General features: G+C 38.4%; 1 protein-coding gene across 6 annotated transcripts in view; it reads left to right on the top strand.

The window, feature by feature from the left end:
• Positions 1-568: 568 nt before the first annotated feature.
• The window catches only part of LOC148727001 (scavenger receptor cysteine-rich type 1 protein M130-like), a 54,986-nt gene continuing 38,059 nt past the window's right edge, over positions 569-17,495 (top strand). For 3 of the 6 annotated variants that reach the window (XR_015989458.1, XM_088727245.1, XM_088727249.1), the window contains exons 1-10: positions 1,081-1,184; positions 3,362-3,400; positions 4,174-4,485; positions 8,005-8,322; positions 9,897-10,208; positions 10,715-11,032; positions 12,570-12,881; positions 13,387-13,704; positions 15,245-15,556; positions 16,062-16,379. Coding sequence is in view for 5 of the 6 variants with exons in the window: in XM_088727245.1 (XP_088583371.1) it covers positions 1,106-1,184; positions 3,362-3,400; positions 4,174-4,485; positions 8,005-8,322; positions 9,897-10,208; positions 10,715-11,032; positions 12,570-12,881; positions 13,387-13,704; positions 15,245-15,556; positions 16,062-16,379 (2,638 nt within the window). In the remaining variant the exon portion in view is untranslated. Of the gene's footprint in view, positions 896-1,080; positions 1,185-3,361; positions 3,401-4,173; positions 4,486-8,004; positions 8,323-9,896; positions 10,209-10,714; positions 11,033-12,569; positions 12,882-13,386; positions 13,705-15,244; positions 15,557-16,061; positions 16,380-17,495 lie in introns of those variants that run through there. The other 3 variants (XM_088727247.1, XM_088727246.1, XM_088727250.1) reach the window with 3 other exon arrangements.

Here is a 17,495-nt window from a genome sequence, read left to right as displayed (position 1 = left end):
CATCTTTACCTCCCTGCGGGTAAGAAAAGTCAATTCCTATAACCTGGACACCAGTAGATTCTCCAATGGCTGGACACACTAGGATCGTACAGGATGAATGATAACAACCGGCGTTGTCTTGCCTGAAATATGCCTTCGTTACTTTTCCGTGTTCAGCTTTAGGGTCTTCAGAACATCCTGCATGATAGCCACAACTTCACGACTTCCTTGACTGCACAACTGGATGTCATGGGTGAATCCCTGCCATTCAAGAAGGCCATTTATGCGACGATAGATTTTCACACAAATATTTCTCGGAAAGTTCTTTAAAAAATGTGATAACAGATTCCTCGAGGGATTTTTAGATGGTTTTGAAAGTGTTCAACTGGCCTTGGTCAGTCTTTTTGTTGTACTCTTTCAAAGTTTAAAACCATCAAAAAGATGAAAACTGTTACCAGCCACCTTAAGCCTGAAAGGCAATGGACTCTGAAACCGTTGGCTGAGGGGAGACCTCTATTTGTCTAAATATGGGCAACTACCCCAAAAATGGAAATTTCTTTTTTCTTACTCGCAGAAAATTGTGTTGTACGTTGTTGAAAGTCTTCATCCCTGATTCAACTGCAAAGAGGGAAAGTTCGTGTTTGAGCGCTTTGAATATAATCGGTGGGTGTTTCGGAAAACTGTTTCAAGCTACCTTAAATCGACGTACTACCTTCAATTTTATATACTTATACTGTATATCGTTTCAAAGGGAATTGATTTGTATATGCTACAGACGTTCTATTGTGCGCCCTGAATAAGAGTGACTTACTACTGAAAAAAGGAACTCGGTGTAGTGGAATGCGAAACTGATTACTCATCAGGATGTTTAAAGCATTGAGAATGAAGCTTGGAGCATTGATATTTCTTCTTGGAAGTAAGCACTTTTCATTATGATAAGTTCATTTTTTTTTATAAAAATTTATTCAAACTCTTTTGTGGCTTAAGAGCTCTATTGCATGATGATTAATGAGGGCGATACCAGAATGCGTTATCGCGCGATAAATGTTAAGAAGGTCAAATCTACTATACGATCAACCTTATTAGCAAGGCAAGCTCCGGAGGACTGGCAACCCGGCACGGAGGAATGGCAACCGCACCGCATTGCGTTTGCCCCTATGTACGCCTGTGCGTTTCTTTCAAGGATCATTCGCGCGACTTCAAAGGTATTTTACAGGTGGCTGATACCTCCAATTACTTAGTTTTTCTTTCTCATACACAAATTTATTAAACTCAGAAAAATTCATAAATCTTTTGACAAGACAATGAAGGTAATTTCTGTATGGCGTCAGCCATGCATCTGAACTGGTCTCAAACAATTTCCTGAAAGCATAAATTTCGATAGAAAGTGCACCGTACATATTTTATTCACTATAGGCAAAACTTGGGAAAACGAACAAGTTGTTTGGTTGAGTAAACTACGCAGATGCTATTTGCACATAAACAGATTATTCCTTATCATAATGTATATAAAGGAAGTTTGCGCCGTTTCGAGTTTTCTGTATTACAGTGTTCGATACATGAAAGTGGAGCGCGATATATTTTGATTAAGAAAAAATACAACAACTACGCTTTCATCCCTACAAGCCTGTTTCGTGATTGCTTACTGATCAGGGGATTTTATTATATATAGTTTTTTTTGCACGTTCGGATTTGGCTGAAACAGCCTACTTAATCAGAATACAGATGCACAGCGTAATGGTGTTACGCCATCAGCCAATTTGTACAAAGGCCAACTACTTTCCGGACTTCTCTCTCCATTCTTTTTTCCACTGACCCATATGTCTTGCATTTCCTGTATGACGAGTATAAAAACGATCACTTGGCTTCAATTGATACAGAACAACCAGTATATAACAACCAGTATATAACAACCAGTATATAACAGTACACATTTGAAACTGAAATTTAAAAGCGAGGTAAGCTCAGGTTATTGATGAAAACACTGGGCCGGCAAATAGCCGCAGAAGAAACAAAGAAAGGTTTATAAACATGCCAAGCGCCGAAATTTCTGAAACTTTAACAAAAGTACGGATGAAAAACATTGAAGAGAAAACTGGGTAGAATGACCGAGTTTTTGAAGGTTTTCACGCTTCGAGATTATAATAAGCTTAAGTACGATAATTAAATTCAAATAAAGCTAACACTCGTTAGATACAGTTTCGTGTTGAAAAACAAAACAAAACAAGAATAGTGACAGCATGCTGACTTGCTGAACTATTTCACTTTATGAGCTATTTTTTATTTTATGAGCTATTTCATTTTATGAGCTATTTCATTTTATGAGCTATTTCAGTTTATGAGCTATTTTAATTAAGAAACTATTTCAGTTTGGGAGCTAGTACAGCCTGGATGGTTTCATATTTAGTCTTATTTTACCGATCAAATCATTTGAACCATTCCATCAATAGTTATCAATAGTTATGACTGGCTTATCATAGCTTGCATTGTAATGGTAATAGGACTTAGTGGACTCCAACTCGGTCAGTAATCATACGAATTATAACTCGTATGATTACAGAACGAATTACAATTTCGAAAAGGAGAATAGCCAAATGATGGAAGAAAGGCAAAATTTGAATAAATGATAGACCGACTAGGGGGGCGTAAATTGTTTAATATCGCTCTGAAGTAAACAAAGTTTGATTTGCGTGATTCAAACCACAACTTTAAATGTGATTGGCCTATTGAACTGTCCGATAACAAACTGTTCAATAACAACTTGGCAGATGAAATAGTAGAAAGTAGAAGTTTTCTAAACCAATGACAATCAAGGAAATTGTCATTTTTTTTATAATTGATAAGGGTACAGATGCACGCTCACGCCACCTTTGAACGCTTCAAAATAAAATTTGTTTGGAAAATTATACAAATGCGAGGAAAAATTAATGTATTCTTTATCGAACAACATTCTACGCGAATCGGTAAAATGCGGACTAGTAAAGGATAAGTACATTTTCTGTGTAGAAAAAAACTTTGTTCGCGAAGGCTTGCCCAAAACAACACAAGCATGCTTACATTCCCTCATCCAAAGGAATTCTTAGCCATTGATGGCGCACTTAATGGAACTATTTGTATCAGAGTTGGTCCCTTTAGGGGACAAAGAAATTACGGAAACTTGAAACAACTCGCAATAACTGAAGCAAACATAAAAAATGAAATAAAATAATGCTTCAATATTTTGTGAATCAATCGAAAGACCACTCCACTTTAAGTGCCCCTAACAAAGAGAAGTTTGTAGAGAAGGAACAATAATTACCGCCTTGTGATATCTACTATTCATGCACATTACTGGTCTTGTATAAATCAATCCAAAGATAAGACTTCGTGGATTTTCTTTCAGGTATTTTGATGCCTCTCCCGAAAACAACAAGTGTTACTGGTAAGTGATAGTATTGCTTCAAGAAGAACTGTTGTCGGTAATAGTGACTGAGTCTCGTAAACCTAAGCGGATGCAATCATCGCATCCAATTAAAGAATAGTTGTCATTCATGTCATATAAATCTGTTCTCGTAACCTGAGTAGTCAGTTTTTCCTTGATGTCATTGACTGTAAGGTAATAACATCACGACAAAACTGAATACTCATTTTTACGTGAACCGGCAGTTGAAAAAAGGCCGCACTTTCGCCAAGCTCGATTTTCGTCTATGGTTTGAGTCACATTTCCTTGTTGAGCTTTAGCTAAGAACTGAATGTCAAATAAAGTGCTCATTGAGGCATTTTCTAAATCATCACCGATAATTAAATAGGCGGGTACTTTGTTATAAAACATAGTCCGTCGAATTTTCCTGCATATTATGAAATGGTCACAAACTATTTTTCAGTACACTGAAAAACATTTGCATATCGCTACAATGTGAGACTAATATCGGTAGCAAAATACTAGACCTATTGCTACTAAAAAAGTAACTTTCTCGAAGAGCACATCCAATGTTTCTCCCTGGTACTCTTAATTTTACACACCTCTCCCTTGGCAAAATTTTGCCCTTTTTTCGATTAAACAATAATAAATGAAGGAAGGCGCGTCTAAGGGATCTGCAATAGATATTATATTTCATTTCTAATTACTTCCTTTGAAGTTACTAGGTGAATACTATATATATGTTGACCAGTTTTACAGGAGATTAAAGCTAACTTCTATAATCGCAATAACAGTTCGTTTGGTGAGCCCCACCAATTCGCCGTTCTATGGTCGTGTTGAAGTGCTACACAAAGGTGCATGGGGAACCATTTGTGACGACTACTGGGAGTTACAAGACGCTGATGTAGTTTGTCGTCAGCTTGGATACGACGGAGCTTTATCAGCACCAGGTGCTGCAGCATTTGGACAAGGAACTGGTCAGATATGGCTGGATGACGTTGATTGTGAAGGAAACGAGACATCAATATCAAACTGCAATCACATAGGATGGGGAGTTGAGAACTGTGGGCATAGTGAAGACGCAGGTGTGGTGTGTTCAAACACAGGTAAAGTAAAGATATGAGCACTTTTAATTACCACCGTTACCAAGTATGAGATAGGGCTAATCAGAATAAGAGAAAGCTGTTGCATTCTCAATAGCATTACAATTAACCTTTCTATCAAAGAGGATGGGAGGCCCACGACACCGCGGAAATACGTTTTTTTAGGGCACGATACAGTGTCTTACTGGTCAGCGGACACCTCAACGAAACCTTAAAATGCCTATAACTTTTACAATGTTTTTCGCCGTGAGTCAAATCGACAGCGTAAAGAGGCAAAACTTAGAAAGAATACTGTAAACTTAGCCTTGAAACTCGGCTCACCTTTTGGATAGTTCTTAAGCTCCATTATATAATTTGCCAAAGCCGAACTGAAGTCGCACACGATATGAAATTGTTGTTTTTCGCTGGCGGCTCCGTGGCAACTAAGTTTTGTTTATAAGAAAGCTTATGCACGAAGCCTAAAAATGAGACGGTTTTTGAATGGCTGAAGCGGTGATCTGAGGACGCTGCACTATCAGGTTTGTAAAGCAGTGTCTTGAACCGTATAAATCGGCATGTCAACGGCATTTCGGTCAGATTCGCCTAGAAGAAGACAAAACATGTCCGTCTAGCATGGCCACCCTATCCCCACCCGTTATTGTATGTATTATAGTTGGCCAAAAACCCAACGACTGTAACATGTATACGACTGAAGCCCTCAAAAGTACAAAAACTGGCTCAAATAGAAGAAGAATAAACCCAAGTTTGTTTTAAGTACAAAATGTCCATTTTAATGATAATAAATTAAGTTTTCACTTTCCACCTTTGTAATTTTTTTTCTCAGCATTAATTTTACTTTCTCAACAAGTCTTGTTTCCCATCAGTTCTTAAAAATTTGTAGTTTGCTTTTTTTTATGCTACTCTTCCCTCACTAATCATTTTATTTTAATTATTTATTTTTGCTCTTTCTTTTCTTTCTTTACTAACTTATTGCCATCTGTAACATAAAATGTACTGAGCTAATAGAATACTTCTGGTTTATTTAGCTCCCTGATTCACAAAGTCACTCTACCATCTTGGTACTACTATAAAACAAATTTTTAAAAAACAAAGTACTGTAAGATAAAAAAATTATAACTTATAATATAATTTAATCGATTTATGTTTATAATTAAAGCACTGTATTGTCTTTTCTCGTATTGCAACAGCCTTGAATGAATCAAATATTTTCCAAACTTGATTTCTTATATTCAGAAGCTGCCTGCTGAGTTATAAAAGAAGAACTCTTATTGGGTGTTCATGGAGGTGTAAAGAACATAATGATTATGTTGATTAATTTTCCAAATTAGGAATGTCAGTGGGAAAGTATCAGAAGTATTTCTGAAGTCAAAGTTGTTCATTAAAAATGTTCAGGAGAAAATTGATTAGATTAAGTCAGCTGTCAATTCCCATTTAACACCAAGTCATGAGGAGAAACCTAAAGCTTGTAATTAGCCTGTGTACTGCTGTGCCTATCTAGTCAAATAAAAGTAAGGGATGACATATCCCCAAACATGAACAATGATCACACCATACAGATGTCTTTTTCCCAACTTATTACTGGGGAGGGGAGCACTGGTATGGCTACACCAGTTGTAGTTAATAAGAAATTCTCAACTAGTCTCAGCAATATACATATATATTGCCACCTTGTAAAAATGGTCACAAGTCAAATAGGAATGTTTCATAATGATGATCAATGGGAATACGATGTAATATTACTGATGGGGATCATAATTATCCTTCAGTACAGTGGTTCAGAGCATAGTTAGTAGTCCCCTCTACTATGTTCAGAGCATGTGATGTGTAAGATTCCTTAAGCACGTAGAAACCATGTAAAGTAAAGCAAAGCTAATCTTAAAAAATGAAAGGAAGAAGAAGAGTAGTTGATTATTTGCATAAATCAATGCAATGCACATGCAAGATAATAATAATAAATAATAATAATAATAATAATAATAATATAGATCAATTTCTATAGCGCATTTCCATGTAAATGCTCTAATACGCTTTACAACACTGTGCAGGGACTTCATGAATGGAATATACTTCAGGTAAACATACATGTGCCTGTAAAATTTTCAAATGACTGAATCGTAAAAAATAATACTATAGCTAATAATAAAAAGGTGGGTTTCATTAAAAATGCTTTCGTATAAAACAAATAGAGCTGTTTGGGAAATTAAAGTAGCAGTTGTAGCAACAGGTACAAGCAAACGTACTAAAGACATGTAATAGAGATCTACAATCAATTGCTATCAATAAAGACTTAATTTAAGATAAATTGTAAATGAACCGATCATGTTGGACGGTGACAAATATTACATATTTTCAGCGCCCTCAATCAATCGCCTATATAATCTTTGTCGAGCCTTGGCGCTGCAAACAGTTAACAATTTCTTCGATTTCCGCTCCCTTTGTAAACATCACCATTATATTAACTAAACATGCGTTATTCTGTTCACGGGAGATAACTTGTTGTTAAAACTGCAAGTATATGAAATGAACAAATGTTTTCATATTTTGATTACGGACACCCGTTCTTAAAGGCACAGAAAATCCGAAAGGTGAAATGGCAAAAACTCAGTCTATAAAGGTAAAATTCTCATCCAAGCGAATGACTTCCAAAACACCACACGTCGGCGCAAAGTGAGTGTGAATATTTTCACAACACGATAATTACCCGTATCGCTTTATGCTAATTAAACACTTAAAAATCCAGCCAGTCTTCAGCCTCGCTGGAAAAGTATCTTACAGAACTAATCTCCTGCTTTCTCTGGATAACTATCGCTGCTTTTGACAATTTTGAAGGCGAGGGCGACTAAGGAACCACGATCGCGCTTCGTAATGACGGCCAGCTAAAGTCAACAAACACCACACAACTCCAAACAAAATGACTCCCCTGTACCGCTATTTGTTAAGACGTGGTTTTAGTAGTAAAACCCCATTCAAAGGATCAAATATATGAACAAGAAGAAGTATCATGGATATTTTCAACCTTAAAACCACGCAAAAGGCCGATGTTTTCATCGAACTCAGTCTGCAAACACATGAAAGCGCTTGGCAGCCTAAAGTTGATGACCACTGACCACTGTGACGTCACCAAAACGTATTTCCGCGGTGTCGAGGCCCACAACTATTGGCATACTAACGACGGTTGAGTAATCGTCGACCCTCAGCTCAGACGACGATACTCTTATTGAGTACAACTCTTCGATAAAAAAAAACTTTTCTTTTTTCTCTCACTTATGTTCCAATTTTTCCTACCGCGTGATGTTCGCAGTATCTTAAAATAGACTAAGGCTTTGCTACTGCTTTTCTCAAAGGGCGTTTCCAGTGTTGATCAGTTCCTATATTCTCTATGTCTCATCCAAGATCTGCTCAAATGCTATTAGAACTGCAAGGTTTATGTTGGTGTTTGCTCGCCATGTCAACAGTTTATTAGACGAACGCTCATCCTTTAAAGATAGCTTAAGTTTATCCATATACTTACATTGACAACAGTTCGTTTGGTAAGCCGCACCAATTCACCATCATCTTCTGGTCGTGTTGAAGTGTTTTACAATGGTACATGGGGAACCATTTGTGACGACTCATGGGACTTACAGGACGCTGTTGTAGTATGTCGCCAGCTCGGATATGATGGAGCTTTGTCAGCTCCTGGTGATGCAGCATTTGGACAAGGAACTGGTCAGATATGGTTGGATGACGTTACGTGTGAAGGAAATGAGACTTCTTTAGCCCAATGCAGTAGCGGAGGATGGGGAATTCACAACTGTGGACACGATAAAGATGCTGGTGCCGAGTGCCAGCAACTAAAAGGTCAGTCAGTCCAGGAACTTGGAAGCTATCTTTGTTGTTAATCTTTTTAGTTCTTTAGTTCTCTCGATCCAGTCTAATTTTTTGTCTCGTTATTTTCGGAAGCAGGAAACCCACCAATTGAAGCTTGGCAAGAAAGAGCTTTAAATTTGAAAGGCATTGCATGGGAATAATGGATTCAAACCTCTGTAGAAATCTAATCTTTTCAGAGGCTTTCAGTGGGTTTAACCGTCAAGCGTAAAAGGGCCGAAAATTTAAGTGTCAGCGTCAATTTTTAAAGTTAACCGTCAAAATAGCTAGTCAATGTTTACCGTCAGAAGCTTCGTTGTTTCGGATCCAACTATTTTCCCCATTTTTGCTGCTTACTGTGAACAGTTGAGGATCTTATAGAACCTTAATGGAGTTTTTAACTGCTAAACCAGTTTCCAGGTTTCCATGTATATCCACTATGTGGTCACGTCTATTATTATTTGCCTAAACTGACAATTTGAAAATATTTTGAAATTTTTAAAATTTTGCTAGTCTAGATTTAAAAAAAGGCTCCTAGTTTCTAAAGAAACTGTTTGGGGGTGCATCGGTGGGAGTAACGAAATAATTTGGATATATCAACAAAGTTGAAATTGAAATGGTAAATTGGCCACCGTAACGATTACAAAAGCTGACGTTTCGAGCGTTCCCTTCGTCGGAGCGAATATAGGAATTGTGGGTTGTGTGTGCTTTTAAAGGCAGAAAATGGAGCTACGTTATTGGTGGGAACATGGCAACGAGAAAAACACGAAGAAATTAGTGGAATGAAAAGCGTTCGTTAATCCCTGTGGGATTTAGACTGCCCACAAGCATTACCGAACGCTTTTTATTCCGTAAACCTAAGCGGATGCAATCATCGCATCCAATTAAAGAGTAGTTGTCAGTCATGTCATATAAATCTGTTCTCGTAACCTGAGTAGTCAGTTTTTCCTTGATTTCATTGACTGTAAGGTAATAACATCACGACAAAACTGAATACTCATTTTTACGTGAACCGGCAGTTGAAAAAAGGCCGCACTTTCGCCAAGCTCGATTTTCGTCTATGGTTTGAGTCACATTTCCTTGTTGAGCTTTAGCTAAGAACTGAATATCAAATAAAGTGCTCATTGAGGCATTTTCTAAATCATGACCGATAATTGAATAGGCGGGTACTTTGTTATAAAACATAGTCCGTCGAATTTTCCTGCATATTATGAAATGGTCACAAACTATTTTTCAGTACACTGAAAAACATTTGCATATCGCTACAATGTGAGACTAATATCGGTATCAAAATACTAGACCTTTTGCCACTAAAAAAGTAATTTTCTCGAAGAGCACATCCAATGTTTCTCCCTGATACTCTTAATTTCACACACCTCTCCCTTTGCAAAATTTTGCCCTTTTTTCGATTAAACAATGATAAATGAAGTAAGGCGCGTCTAATATATCTGCAATAAATATTAAATTTCATTTCTAATTACTTCCTTTGAAGTTACTCGGTGAGTACTATATATATGTTGAACAGTTTTACAGGAGATTAAAGCTAACTTCTATAATCACAAAAACAGTTCGTTTGGTGAGCCCCACCAATTCGCCGTTTTATGGTCGTGTTGAAGTGCTGCACAATGGTGCATGGGGAACCATTTGTGACGACTATTGGGAATTGCAAGATGCTGATGTAGTTTGTGGTCAGCTTGGATACGACGGAGCTTTATCAGCACCACGTGCTGCAGCATTTGGACAAGGAACTGGTCAGATATGGCTGGATGACGTTGATTGTGAAGGAAACGAGACATCAATATCAAACTGCAATCACAGAGGATGGGGAGTTGAGAACTGTTGGCATAGTATGGACGCGGGTGTGGTGTGTCGAAACACAGGTAAAGTAAAGATATGAGCACTTTTAATTACCACCGTTACCATGTATGAAATAGAGCTAATCAGAATAAGAGAAAGCTGTTGCATTCTCAATAGCATTACAATTAACCTTTCTATCGAAGAGGATGGAAGGCCCACAGCTATGGCCATATTAACGACGGTTGAGTAATCGTCGGCCCTCAGCTCAGACGACGATACTCTTATTGAGTACAAAATCTTGGATAAAAAAAAACTTTCTTTTTTCTCTCACTTATGTTCCAATTTTTCCTACCGCGTGATGTTCGCAGTATCTTAAAATAGACTAAGGCTTTGCTACTGCTTTTCTCAAAGGGCGTTTCCAGTGCTGATCAGTTCCTATATTTTCTATATCTCATCCATGATCTGGTCAAATGCTATTAGAACTGCAAGGTTTATGTTGGTGTTTGCTCGCCATGACAACAGTTTATTAGACGAACGCTCATCCTTTACAGATAGCTTAAGTTTATCCATATACTTACATTGACAACAGTTCGTTTGGTAAGCCGCACCAATTCAGTATCATCTTCTGGTCGTGTTGAAGTGTTTTACAATGGTACATGGGGAACCATTTGTGACGACTCATGGAACTTACAGGACGCTGATGTGGTATGTCGCCAGCTTGAATATGATGGAGCTTTGTCAGCTCCTGGTGATGCAGCATTTGGACAAGGAACTGGTCAGATATGGTTGGATGACGTTACGTGTGAAGGAAATGAGACTTCTTTAGCTCAATGCAGTAGCGGAGGATGGGGAATTCACAACTGTGGACACGATAAAGATGCTGGTGCCGAGTGCCAGCAACCAAAAGGTCAGTCAGTCCAGGAACTTGGAAGCTATCTTTGTTTTTAATTATTTTAGTTCTTAAGTTCCCTCGATCCAATCCAATTTTCTGTCTCGTTATTTTCGGAAGCAGGAAACCCGCCATTTGAAGCTTGGCAAGAAAGAACTTTAAATTTGAAAGGCATTGCATGGGAATAATGGATTCAAACCTCTGTAGAAATCTAATCTTTTCAGAGGCTTTCAGTGGGTTTAACCGTCAGGCGTTTGAGGGCCGAAAATTTAACTGTCAGCGTCAATTTTTAAAGTTAACCGTCAAATAGCTCGGTCAATGTTTACCGTCAGAAGCTTCGCTATTTTGGATCTGACTATTTTCCCCATTTTTCCTGCTTACTGTGAACAGTTGTGGATCTTATAGATCCTTAATGGAGTTTTTAATTGCTAAACCAGTTTCCAGGTTTCCATGTATATCCACTATGTGGTCATGTCTATTATTATTTGCCTAAACTGACAATTTGAAAATATTTTGAAATTTTTAAAATTTTGCTAGTCTAGATTTAAAAAAAGGCTCCTAGTTTCTAAAGAAACTGTTTGGGGCTGCGTCGGTGGGGGTAACGAAATAATTTGGATATATCAACAAAGTTGAAGTGGTAAATTGGCCACCGTAACGATTACAAAAGCTGACGTTTCGAGCGTTCCCTTCGTCGGAGCGAATATAGGAATTGTGGGTTGTGTGTGCTTTTAAAGGCAGAAAATGGAGCTACGTTATTAGTAGGAACATGGCAACGAGAAAAACACGAAGAATTAGTGGAATGAAAAGCGTTCGTTAATCCCTGTGGGATTTAGACTGCCCACAAGCATTACCGAACGCTTTTCATTCCGTAAACCTAAGCGGATGCAATCATCGCATCCAATTAAAGAGTAGTTGTCAGTCATGTCATATAAATCTGTTCTCGTAACATGAGTAGTCAGTTTTTCCTTGATTTCATTGACTGTAAGGTAATAACATCACGACAAAACTGAATACTCATTTTTACGTGAACCGGCAGTTGAAAAAAGGCCGCACTTTCGCCAAGCTCGATTTTCGTCTATGGTTTGAGTCACATATCCTTGTTGAGCTTTAGCTAAGAACTGAATATCAAATAAAGTGCTCATTGAGGCATTTTCTAAATCATGACCGATAATTGAATAGGCGGGTACTTTGTTATAAAACATAGTCCGTCGAATTTTCCTGCACATTATGAAATGGTCACAAACTATTTTTCAATACACTGAAAAACATTTGCGTATCGCTACAATGTGAGACTAATATCGGTAGCAAAATACTAGACCTTTTGCCATTAAAAAAGTAATTTTCTCGAAGAGCACATCCAATGTTTCTCCCTGGCAAAATTTTGCCCTTTTTTCGATTAAACAATAATAAATGAAGGAAGGCACGTCTAAGGGATCTGCAATAAATATCATATTTCATTTCTAATTACTTCCTTTGAAGTTACTAGGTGAATACTATATATATGTTGACCAGTTTTACAGGAGATTAAGGCTAACTTCTATAATCACAAAAACAGTTCGTTTGGTGAGCCCCACCAATTCGCCGTTCTATGGTCGTGTTGAAGTGCTGCACAATGGTGCATGGGGAACCATTTGTGGCGACTACTGGCAATTGCACGACGCTGATGTAGTTTGTCGTCAGCTTGGATACGACGGAGCTTTATCAGCACCACGTGCTGCAGCATTTGGACAAGGAACTGGTCAGATATGGCTGGATGACGTTGATTGTGAAGGAAACGAGACATCAATATCAAACTGCAATCACAGAGGATGGGGAGTTGAGAACTGTTGGCATAGTATGGACGCGGGTGTGGTGTGTCGAAACACAGGTAAAGTAAAGATATGAGCACTTTTAATTACCACCGTTACCATGTATGAAATAGAGCTAATCAGAATAAGAGAAAGCTGTTGCATTCTCAATAGCATTACAATTAACCTTTCTATCGAAGAGGATGGGAGGCCCACAACTATGGCCATACTAACGACGGTTGAGTAATCGTCGGCCCTCAGCTCAGACGACGATACTCTTATTGAGTACAAAATCTTGGATAAAAAAAACTTTCTTTTTTCTCTCACTTATGTTCCAATTTTTCCTACCGCGTGATGTTCGCAGTATCTTAAAATAGACTAAGGCTTTGCTACTGCTTTTCTCAAAGGGCGTTTCCAGTGCTGATCAGTTCCTATATTTTCTATATCTCATCCATGATCTGGTCAAATGCTATTAGAACTGCAAGGTTTATGTTGGTGTTTGCTCGCCATGACAACAGTTTATTAGACGAACGCTCAACCTTTACAGATAGCTTAAGTTTATCCATATACTTACATTGACAACAGTTCGTTTGGTAAGCCGCACCAATTCAGTATCATCTTCTGGTCGTGTTGAAGTGTTTTACAATGGTACATGGGGAACCATTTGTGACGACTCATGGGACTTACAGGACGCTGATGTGGTATGTCGCCAGCTTGAATATGATGGAGCTTTGTCAGCTCCTGGTGATGCAGCATTTGGACAAGGAACTGGTCAGATATGGTTGGATGACGTTACGTGTGAAGGAAATGAGACTTCTTTAGCTCAATGCAGTAGCGGAGGATGGGGAATTCACAACTGTGGACACGATAAAGATGCTGGTGCCGAGTGCCAGCAACCAAAAGGTCAGTCAGTCCAGGAACTTGGAAGCTATCTTTGTTTTTAATCATTTTAGTTCTTAAGTTCCCTCGATCCAATCCAATTTTCTGTCTCGTTATTTTCGGAAGCAGGAAACCCGCCATTTGAAGCTTGGCAAGAAAGAACTTTAAATTTGAAAGGCATTGCATGGGAATAATGGATTCAAACCTCTGTAGAAGTCTAATCTTTTCAGAGGCTTTCGGTGGGTTTAACCGTCAAACGTAAAAGGGCCGAAAATTTAAGTGTCAGCGTCAATTTTTAAAGTTAACCGTCAAAATAGCTAGTCAATGTTTACCATAAGAAGCTTCGCTATTTTGGATCTGACTATTTTCCCCATTGTTGCTGCTTACTGTGAACAGTTGTGGATCTTATAGATCCTTAATGGAGTTTTTAACTGCTAAACCAGTTTCCAGGTTTCCATGTATATCCACTATGTGGTCATGTCTATTCAGTTATTTGCCTAAACTGACAATTTGAAAATATTTTGAAATTTTTAAAATTTTGCTAGTCTAGATTTAAAAAAAGGCTCCTAGTTTCTAAAGAAACTGTTTGGGGCTGCGTCGGTGGGGGTAACGAAATAATTTGGATATATCAACAAAGTTGAAATGGTAAATTGGCCACCGTAACGATTACAAAAGCTGACGTTTCGAGCGTTCCCTTCGTCGGAGCGAATAGAGGAATTGTGGGTTGTGTGTGCTTTTAAAGGCAGAAAATGGAGCTACGTTATTGGTGGGAACATGGCAACGAGAAAAACACGAAGAAATTAGTGGAATGAAAAGCGTTCGTTAATCCCTGTGGGATTTAGACTGCCCACAAGCATTACCGAACGCTTTTCATTCCGTAAACCTAAGCGGATGCAATCATCGCATCCAATTAAAGAGTAGTTGTCAGTCATGTCATATAAATCTGTTCTCGTAACATGAGTAGTCAGTTTTTCCTTGATTTCATTGACTGTAAGGTAATAACATCACGACAAAACTGAATACTCATTTTTACGTGAACCGGCAGTTGAAAAAAGGCCGCACTTTCGCCAAGCTCGATTTTCGTCTATGGTTTGAGTCACATTTCCTTGTTGAGCTTTAGCTAAGAACTGAATATCAAATAAAGTGCTCATTGAGGCATTTTCTAAATCATGACCGATAATTGAATAGGCGGGTACTTTGTTATAAAACATAGTCCGTCGAATTTTCCTGCATATTATGAAATGGTCACAAACTATTTTTCAGTACACTGAAAAACATTTGCGTATCGCTACAATGTGAGACTAATATCGGTAGCAAAATACTAGACCTTTTGCCATTAAAAAAGTAATTTTCTCGAAGAGCACATCCAATGTTTCTCCCTGGCAAAATTTTGCCCTTTTTTCGATTAAACAATAATAAATGAAGGAAGGCACGTCTAAGGGATCTGCAATAAATATTATATTTCATTTTTAATTACTTCCTTTGAAGTTACTAGGTGAATACTATATATATGTTGACCAGTTTTACAGGAGATTAAGGCTAACTTCTATAATCACAAAAACAGTTCGTTTGGTGAGCCCCACCAATTCGCCGTTCTATGGTCGTGTTGAAGTGCTGCACAATGGTGCATGGGGAACCATTTGTGACGACTATTGGGAATTGCAAGATGCTGATGTAGTTTGTCGTCAGCTTGGATACGACGGAGCTTTATCAGCACCACGTGCTGCAGCATTTGGACAAGGAACTGGTAAGATATGGCTGGATGACGTTGATTGTGAAGGAAACGAGACATCAATATCAAAGTGCAATCACAGAGGATGGGGAGTTGAGAACTGTGGGCATGGTGAAGACGCAGGTGTGGTGTGTTCAAACACAGGTAAAGTAAAGATATGAGCACTTTTAATTACCACCGTTACCAAGTATGAAAAAGAGCTAATCAGAATAAGAGAAAGCCGTTGCATTCTCAATAGCATTACAATTAACCTTTCTATCGAAGAGGATGGGAGGCCCACAACTATGGCCATATTAACGACGGTTGAGTAATCGTCGAGCCCAAGCTCAGACGACGATACTCTTATTGAGTACAATTTTCTTCGATAAAAAAACTTTCTTTTTTCTCTCACTTATGTTCCAATTTTTCCCACCGCGTGATGTTCGCAGTATCTTAAAATAGACTAAGGCTTTGCTACTGCTTTTCTCAAAGGGCATTTCCTGTGTTGATCAGTTCCTATATTCTCTATATCTCATCCAAGATCTGGTCAAATGCTATTAGAACTGCAAGGTTTATGTTGGTGTTTGCTCACCATGACAACAGTTTATTAGACGAACGCTCATCCTTTATAGATAGCTTAAGTTTATCCATATACTTACATTGACAACAGTTCGTTTGGTAAGCCGCACCAATTCACCATCATCTTCTGGTCGTGTTGAAGTGTTTTACAATGGTACATGGGGAACCATTTGTGACGACTCATGGGACTTACAGGACGCAGATGTGGTATGTCGCCAGCTTGAATATGATGGAGCTTTGTCAGCTCCTGGTGATGCAGCATTTGGACAAGGAACTGGTCAGATATGGTTGGATGACGTTACGTGTGAAGGAAATGAGACTTCTTTAGCTCAATGCAGTAGCGGAGGATGGGGAATTCACAACTGTGGACACGCTAAAGATGCTGGTACCGAGTGCCAGCAACCAAAAGGTCAGTCAGTCCAGGAACTTGGAAGTTATCTTTGTTGTTAATCGTTTTAGTTCTTTAGTTCTCTCGATCCAATCTAATTTTCTGTCTCGTTATTTTTGGAAAAAGGAAACCCACCATTTGAAGCTTGGCAAGAAAGAACTTTAAATTTGAAAGGCATTGCATGGGAATAATGGATTCAAACCTCTGTAGAAATCTAATCTTTTCAGAGGCTTTCAGTGGGTTTAACCGTCAGGCGTAAAAGGGCCGAAAATTTAACTGTCAGCGTCAATTTTTAAAGTTAACCGTCAAAATAGCTAGTCAGTGTTTACCGTCAGAAGCTTCGGTGTTTCGGATCTAACTATTTTCCCCATTTTTACTGCTTACTGTGAACAGTTGTGGATCTTATAGATCCTTAATGGAGTTTTTAACTGCTAAACCAGTTTCCAGGTTTCCATGTATATCCACTATGTGGTCATGTCTATTATTATTTGCCTAAACTGACAATTTGAAAATATTTTGAAATTTTTAAAATTTTGCTAGTCTAGATTTAAAAAAAGGCTCCTAGTTTCTAAAGAAACTGTTTGGGGCTGCGTCGGTGGGGGTAACGAAATAATTTGGATATATCAACAAAGTTGAAATGGTAAATTGGCCACCGTAACGATTACAAAAGCTGACGTTTCGAGCGTTCCCTTCGTCGGAGCGAATATAGGAATTGTGGGTTGTGTGTGCTTTTAAAGGCAGAAAATGGAGCTACGTTATTGGTGGGAACATGGCAACGAGAAAAACACGAATAAACTAGTGGAAGGAAAAGGGTTCGTTAATCCCTGTGGGATTTAGACTGCCCACAAGGATCAACAAACGCTTTTCATTCCACTAATTTATTCGTGTTTTTCTCGTTGCCAAGTTCCCACCAATAACGTAGCTCCATTTTCTGCCTTTAAAAGCACACACAACCCACAATTTCTCTATTCGCTCCGACGAAGGGCTAACGCTCCAAAGGTCAGCTTTTGTAATCGTTACGGTGGCCAGTTCACCATTTCAACTTTGTTGATATATCCAAATTAGATTTAATAAAGGCTTGCAAACTCATTGGAAAACTTATTAATTCAGGCCAGTGGCCACGCCACCCAGCGTTAT

This window comes from Stylophora pistillata, chromosome 7 (genome assembly GCF_964205215.1).
Source record: "Stylophora pistillata chromosome 7, jaStyPist1.2, whole genome shotgun sequence".
In the NCBI taxonomy this organism is placed as follows: domain Eukaryota; kingdom Metazoa; phylum Cnidaria; class Anthozoa; order Scleractinia; family Pocilloporidae; genus Stylophora; species Stylophora pistillata.
Note: the sequence above shows the minus strand (reverse complement) of the source record. Positions and strands in the feature narration are given on the sequence as shown.